The sequence below is a fragment of the Carassius carassius genome, chromosome 20, assembly GCF_963082965.1.
Source record: "Carassius carassius chromosome 20, fCarCar2.1, whole genome shotgun sequence".
In the NCBI taxonomy this organism is placed as follows: domain Eukaryota; kingdom Metazoa; phylum Chordata; class Actinopteri; order Cypriniformes; family Cyprinidae; genus Carassius; species Carassius carassius.
In genome coordinates, this window is record NC_081774.1 from 4,169,341 (window position 1) to 4,177,295 (window position 7,955).

Below are 7,955 nucleotides of genomic sequence, written 5' to 3' on the forward strand. Positions count from 1 at the left end.
AACAAACTTTTGGTACAGCATATAACAATGAGATGAATGAGAATGAAAATGAATGAGAACAAATGTGAGATTAATGTTTTAGCTCAACTTAGCTCTGTGGCGAAAGCATGAGCAATAAAAAAGAACCAGATTTTCCGATGCTCAGTCAGTTGAGACCGTACTTCCTACTCAACAGTGTGTGAGTTTACTACTTCATTAATGAAACAAAGACTGATCAGAAAGAAGGATTAGAAATGGGTATACCCTCATAACATTTGCTTTAGGTGAAAACAAAAACTATTCTGGAAAGTACACACATGATACTATGGCAATAAACTGTATGTAAGGATCTGCACACTTAAAGGGATAGTTCACTGAAAATGAAATCTGTCGTAATTTAATCACCTCAAGTTGTTCCAAACCTGTATGAGGTTTTTCTTCTGCTAAACACAAAAAGGTTTTCTTCTTGCTTCATTTTACAAATAAATGTTCTTCATGGCTATAAGAGAGAGAAGTTTGACACCATACCTTTATTTACTCATGCTCCAATGATAATACTGTATAAACACAATTAATATTATGATCAGTTTCAGAGCAAAAATCTACAAAGAAGTCTGAACACCGTTAATTAAAAAACAAACAAACAAACAGACAAAAAAAACTGTTTAATGGCAACAAGTCGACTTCAACAAAACAATTATCACCAATATTAACACTCATTACTACTGATACTTGTCATGATTTGTTAAAGGGGTCATATGATGCGATTTAAATTTTTCCTTTCTCTTTGTAGTGTCACAAACTCTTAATGCATAAAGAATATCTGTAAAGTTGCAAAGACTTAAGTCTCAAATTCAAAGAGATATTCTTTATCGTCATGCATAGAGATGATTCGTGCTGGTCGCTGAGGAAATACATCAACTTCACGCTGTGGATCGCCAGATCGGTTTTCACTGTATCCACTTTCAAGTGGATAGCTTGCAGATCAGAGCACACCTCGCTTTTCAGAGAGACGAGCCTTGTAAAAATCGACACATTTCAGAAATGTTCACACAAAGAAAGAAGTTGTTGTTTGTCATTTCTTAGATCAAAAATGCAGACATGTTTATATGTTTACATGGTGCCATATGCAAGGCAAAGTGTAAAAGAACAGAATAAATTGTAGAAACTTAATTTTCTTGTTGCCATGCAATGCTTTGTATCGTATAAAGGGTCTATACAAATAAACTTGAATATAAATCATTATAATCAGTAATTATGCCACCACTGGATGCAACAAATGCCTGTTTTATAATGGGCTTTATTGGTTTTGTCTCATCGAGCCAGGACACGTGGCATCACAGTATAGCAAAGGGCACAACATTTCTGTCACATGCTTGAGGCATATGGTAAATCACAATGCACTGGATAGCTGGCTAATCAGAGCATACCTTGATTTTCAGAATGAGGAGCCTTGTAAAAGTCTACACATTTCAGAAAGGCCGGGCATAAAAGAGAAACAATAATGTACAGTATGTGGTAAGTAATATTTGTTTTTTGTTTTTTTTAACCTTAAACCGCATAATCACATTTAATTTCACCAAATACACAAAATAATGTTCTTTTTAGCAAGTCATATGATCCCTTTAAAATATCCTAAAAAATATGTTAAGATATCTATCGAATACACAATTTAACACATTTAACCTCTGCTATTTATGCACAGGTTGTCTGCCCTGCATGGATTTACACACTGCTGAATAAATTGTATGATCTGTTTCAGAGGCAAATGAAGGTTTTTGGTTTTGTCCTATTGTACTGTAGGTGGTGCTGGGGTGATTTTCCTTTTGCACTTGTTTCCGTATCTGTGAATATTTGTATATAGGTCTATAGTAAGTATATAAAATAGTAACAAACATATTTACATATTGGCCTTTTGACATCTATCTATCTATATTTGTAAGGTTTTGCATTAAAGATAGAAGTAAATGTGTCCCTCTCTTTCTTACCTGAGGAGTAGGCATTGTCGGACTGATATTGTGAGTTTGCTTGTATTCCCCTGTAAATCCATACACAGTTTGAGGATTCGCTGATTTCTCCAACATCTCCAAGGGTCTTTGCATGTCATTCCTCAGCTGCAGAGCAATCCAGAAAAACTTTCTGTTCATGCACATTTGCATTTAGACTCTATATACAGTAGCTAATACAATGTGGACACCACCTTCCTACTGAACAAATTTGAAAGACTTCCAATGAAGCACATATTCTAAATTCTAGAGAATTATGTGTTAGGATTTATTGATTCATTCATTCTTGAATTAAGAGTATTATTTTATATGATGAATATACAAAAAAAATATCTGAAGCTTACCTGAACTTGTGCATAGACTGTCTGATCATTCTGTTGAGCACCTAAGAGATTTAGAATAGAATAGATTTAGAAAGTGACTTGCATTATAAAAATTATACTGAGGCTACAGTCATTTCTATTTCATTAAGGCAGACATACTCTTTTTACACTTCTTGTAAGAGCAGCATATTACAGAAACTGCTGTGAAAACCAACACTGATACACCAGCGATGACCAAGAGCCAATGGAGAGGAAAGGAACTGTTGATTTCTTTGATATTCTCTGCTGAAATTAAATCTTTCACATTAATGATCATCAGAATAGTCATATCCTAGTTAAAGATACTTTTTAGTATTTTATTTAAGAATAAACTGCTAAGAATACAAATATGGATGATGTAAAAGTAGTTATTTACGTTCATGACTTGTGCAAAGTTGGTGAATCTCTACTGTGTCATTCTTCCAACTGACTGGGTTGCTGTAGTTACAAACAATTATGTTCTCTATACAATACAGGACTAGAGTCTGGATTCCAAATGATGTCACTTTCTCCTGAGTGCAGTTGTTGCTGTAGTATCTGTTGCTTATTGTATGATCACGGCCACTGCATGAGACATTCACGATACAGACGTTAACACTTATCATGGTGAAGTTCTCTTTCAGAATAGGAAAATCCACTGGATCTGAAACATTTTGCATGGAGAGGTTATAGGTTAAGACTTTTCAAAGTGCATGTTGCAGCTGAGGTGAAGCCTGACTTGGACATGCAATGCAATGAAATAAATGCCATTGTAAAAAATAAAAAAATAGTACAATATGTAATCACCTATAACTGATATGTTGTGTTTAGCAACACATATTTCTTGATCTCCTTTTGTTTTTGCCATGTAGATTCCACTGTCTGTCTTCTTCATGTTCCTCAGTGTGACAGAGAAGGTTTCAGTATTGAACTCCACTCTGTTCTTATATGAACTGTGCTCTCTTATATATCCAGACTGACTTATGAATTTGACTATATTGTCTGACATATCTTTCATCCAGACTAAACTATTAAACTCTGGCAGTGTTTTATTTTTTATATCCAGTTCAACAGAGCCCCCTGTCTGTATGAACACATGGTTTCCAGGTCCGGATGCTGAGGAGAAGAACAAGAAGAAGTGGTGTTCATATTAAAGAATGCATCATGACTTTTTTTTATCAGGTTCATATTTTTGCTATATACAACCTTTTACCCATACAACGAGCTTTACTCCAAACAGTGAGAATCAACAAAAAAATTGAATTTTCATATTCAGTAGATAACTAGATAAAGATCTTTAATGTTTTGGTGATAATTAATATTATTTACAATACAAATATGTGGAAAGATTAATGTGCCTACTCCTTTTGCATTGGACATCACATAGTCCCACACTGTTAGCAAGTGATGCACTTTTTACAACAAATGTTACATTTACAACAATGCATTGTATTCATGTTTTTAGTGTAAATCCAAATGCATGATGGGAAAATTTATAGACAGTCCTGTAATATTATTGTAACTACACTGTAGAAGCATTATTTTAAAGCCACCGCAAAGCATTGTGGGATGACTGCTGTTTGAACTTTGAAATCATGCGGCCAACGGTACCAGAAGTATTTAAACATTTTTGGAAGAAGGAACACGTCTCAGGTATGTCACATAAAATAAAAGATGTAACACACCGCAGGACAGGCTGTTAGCTGGATTATTTCAGACACTGATTTGTAGTGTTCATTTCTAAACGTCATCTCCCCCCTTGGCTCGCCACTACTCGCCCTTAAATAGTCTTTAGTAGTTTAAGCTAGTGTAATAGCCTTTAAAAGTGCCCTTTTGGTCTTATCGATGTGCCCCAAGGAATGCAATTTCTCCCATGCCCCTCCAGTGGTCTGTGCCCGCCACGCATATAGCCAGTTATGGAAATATATCATCACTTAAAATAGTAATAAGTTTTGTGTATTGCACATAACCACATAAATAACCATTAACTAATATTCAGAGCAAAGTAAATGGGCTTTGTTACCTGTGCTGGAGATCAGAACTTTCATGAAGAACACAAGAAATTGACCAATTTCCATTGCAACAGGCGGAGGGTCTCTGTCTTGCTGTTATGATGTGCTACCTACTCTCTAGAAGAGGAAGTAGAGCATTTTTTTGTGAAACACTCTGTGAACCTCATTTAAATCCCCTAGACAGGAAATTTCTAAACAAAACACAAAAACTAAATTAAAATGCAGTACTGTGTGTCTGTTCTGTCCCTCGCTGTTCTAGTATGTTCTTGCAGCCACCTACAGAACTAAACCGTCAGAGATAAAGCAAAGGAAGGTCGATATTACTATGGTTACTTACCACTTTACAAAACCACTAGCCCTTAGAAGAAAGTGTGTGCAGACCAAAGATTTTGCACTTGTCAACCTATCAGCTTGTCTTCAGAGAGCAGTAAATTCTCAACTTTTTATCTCTTATATTTGATGTTCATTTCATCATGATGGACATTTTAAGGCCATCTTAAATTAACAAATGTTAAAATTGATAAAACAGAATTTTTAGTAGAAAGATAAAAGAAAGTTATAGATGTATTCTTCACACAACACCAACAATAACAAAAACCTAAGGATATTTGGTATAACCAAAGTGAGCAGCATAGGAGGCCATATGCAGCATACAGTTTTAGGACATTAGTTTAGTTAATTCAGCCTTAATGCTTAATCTTTAACATGCATTAAAAAACTTTGTACAGAGCATCAATTTTATAAGCTTATGATTTCTAAGCATGCAAAAAATGTTTTATAAAGTAGACTAATTAGAGTCAGAGTTTTCTACCATTTTTGTTTTTGCCAGTAAGTTTTCTTTTGTCTTCAACTTTGCCTTATATGTACTGTAGGCCTGTTTAGGATGAGAAAGATCAGAAAGCTGCTTGAAGCCCACATATTCTTCCTACATCAAGGAGGACATCTAAGCCCTTACCAGAAGCTGTTGCTATATAGAGGGGCATTTAAAAGCTTTTGCATGTCATAGACCAATGAGGCTGTTCTCAGAAATGGTCAATGCACAACTGTGGCTGGTTATTTTTTCTTGCATCACTACATATGTTTCTCATCTGCGGCAAAGAATGTAATTTCATTCAGCCATTTTCTGTAAATGTCTTCTTCTTTAATATTACTTTAATAGGTTATGCTCTTTTTTCACTTTTTACATAATTTATAATAAATTAAATGTATGCATCATTATAATTTTTTGTGCCCTTGAAATAAATTTCTTCAACTACATCTGTTCTTTTCTTTGAAACATTTTTTTCTTGTTCGAGAAGCTGTTCCACTCGGATATGACAATGGAGAATAAAATACTATTGCACCTTCTGTTTCATGCTGATTTTAATGCTCTTTATACAAGAAAAATCAAATTTAAATAAATGTAAAACTAAATTAAACTTAATACAATTCAAAGTAAAGCACAAAGCAACAGTCTATTGATTGTCTGTACCACAGATTACCTGTACCATATTAGTCAAGGCCTGTTGACCCTGTTTTTTTATTTTATTTTTTCTACTGTATAGTGCACTCTTTTGTGTGCTTAGATGAACACCTGCATGTGCACCACCTGAAGGTAAATGTTTCCTTCACTCTAAGCTTCTGTTTTTGAAAAGTAATTGGGAAATTATGGTGTCTCTTGTGAATATTAAGGTAACTTTAGATAATTGTAACACAATAATATTCTACTCGACATTTCACCTAGTGTGTCAAATGTCATAGGTATTAAACATGACTTAAGTGATTAGTATGAAGTAGTGTTAAATTTATATTTTAAGCAAAAAATTAAAATAAATAAATAAAAATAAACACCTGTAATTTGAAGTAATTTGAGTGATCTTGTTCACAAGTAACGCGAGTTAAATAATCAGATTACTTTTTTCAAGTACTGTAACTAGTAAAGTAACATATCTTTATTGCTTTTACTAATAAGTAACACAAGTAACTTTTTTTCCTATTAAGTAACTGAGATCTTTCCTGTCTCTCTGTTGAGAGAAACTGGGAGTTTTTTGGATTTTCTGTTATTAATAATAAATAAGCAAGCCCAGCCCATGTGACAAAAAGTACACAAAAGTAACACAATGCATTACTTTCCATAAAAAGTAACCAATATTGTAATGCATTACTTTTAAAGTAACTTTTCCCAAACCTGCTCATCTCTGCACCTATAAAATGTGCAACACTTTTAGATTTGATGTAGCTAACTACGATAGTCAGCATTCAAAGTGGTTCAAAACCTTTCATCAAAGTTTTCCTAAAACTAACATAATAGCCGTTCTTGTCTCAGGACAACTTTGATGAACTTTTTGGATCCACGTTGAATACTGACTACTATATTTTTACTTTTTTTTAACAAAGTTTTCATGACTGTTGTTGAAACTGATGAATATGAAATGATGAGAGACACTAGTCTGAAGTGGTATTAGAGTGGATCTGTGTGCATAAGACATTTGACATGCATTCAAATTTGGTACATGAGCTAAACCAACATAGTTTTTTTTTTTTTTTTTTTTTAGATTTTACTGTGTAGTACAATGCAATGTTTTACACTGTAATTCAGATGTATAGAGCAAAATGCATATATTTACATTACTTATACATTAATGCATTTGGCAATAGAGGTGGGCGGCAAAAGAAGAGGCTGATAAAGAAGACCACACAAGGCACCATAGAGCAGAGCTCGGACACTTGTCGCCCGCCGACTCTGAAGCAGACCAAGTGCCAGGCAAGTAGAACCAGAGAAGGACACACGGGGACAGGTCAGGAACTCTAACACAAGACTAGACAGGACAAAGCTCCACAAAAACACAAATAAAACCCAAGAGAAGGGAAAATATAAACCAATTAACCAATAAAAAAGTAACAAAAGTAAAAACAAACAAACAAATGACTAAAACAAGGAGCAAGACAAGAACATGTAACTACAAGTACTAGACAAAACAAGGGCACAAGACCAACCAGACAAGGTGACACGGACACATATTCAGCCACATCCACAGACAGAGACCGTGACTGTGACAGAGGGGGTGAAAATGACCACGAACCAGCAAGCATAAAAGGATAAGGGGCACTATAACTATTAGGCTCAATCCCAATTCTACCCCTTATTCCTTCTCCTTTCCCCTACTCCTACGTTTCGCACGTTCACGTGAAGGGGTAGGGGTGTCTCGATTCTCTTTTGGTTGGAGGGGTAGGGGTAAGGGGAAAGGCTAGATAGCCCTTCAAACTAAGATTTTTCAGGACTACACTTCAAACGAAGGGGTATGAATTATCTCGGCAACATGGCTGCTACAAGCAAACAAAAAGACACATAAATGTAAGCTTTTTTGGCATAAATAAAGAAAATAATGAAAAGTAATCATTTGTTTTATGTTACATACACTCTTAAAAATTGATGTTAATTTACGTCAAAATTTTAACTGTATAAACCTGTTATGTTAAAAAGGAGTGTTTACCTGTTTATTTACGTTCAGTGAAATGACGTAGATAAAATTTTACGTTATTTTACCGTATTTATTGCATGAAGGAAAGAAAACAGTACTTAACAGTATTTTGGGAACAGAAAGCTGCAGCGAGCACATGTGGATTTTCATCCATCT

General features: G+C 34.6%; 1 protein-coding gene across 2 annotated transcripts; it reads right to left on the bottom strand.

Moving 5' to 3' along the window:
• Positions 1–998: 998 nt before the first annotated feature.
• LOC132095732 (natural killer cell receptor 2B4-like) lies at positions 999–4,481 on the bottom strand. 2 transcript variants are annotated; one of them, XM_059500844.1, is made up of 7 exons: positions 4,350–4,481; positions 3,134–3,442; positions 2,724–2,990; positions 2,468–2,590; positions 2,330–2,370; positions 1,968–2,093; positions 999–1,823 (listed from the first exon to the last, which is right to left on the bottom strand). In XM_059500844.1, the coding sequence occupies exons 1-7, from the start codon at positions 4,402–4,404 to the stop codon at positions 1,671–1,673; spliced, it is 1,074 nt and encodes a 357-aa protein (XP_059356827.1). In that variant the 5' UTR covers positions 4,405–4,481; the 3' UTR covers positions 999–1,670. The 2 variants fall into 2 exon arrangements, with proteins under 2 accessions (XP_059356827.1, XP_059356826.1); XM_059500843.1 differs by having other exon boundaries at positions 2,468–2,593.
• Between the last annotated feature and the right edge of the window lie 3,474 nt (positions 4,482–7,955).

What these genes read in the sequence shown, in the direction of transcription:
- LOC132095732 (XM_059500843.1), bottom strand. Translation starts at nt 4,404, where the DNA reads ATGGAAATTGGTCAATTTCTTGTGTTCTTCATGAAAGTTCTGATCTCC. An exon ending in AGTTCTGATCTCCAGCACAG is followed by an intron (nt 3,443 to 4,349) that starts GTAACAAAGCCC and finishes TCTTCTCCTCAG; the next exon opens with CATCCGGACCTGGAAACCAT. An exon ending in CGACAATGCCTACTCCTCAG is followed by an intron (nt 1,824 to 1,967) that starts GTAAGAAAGAGA and finishes AAATATTCACAG; the next exon opens with ATACGGAAACAAGTGCAAAA.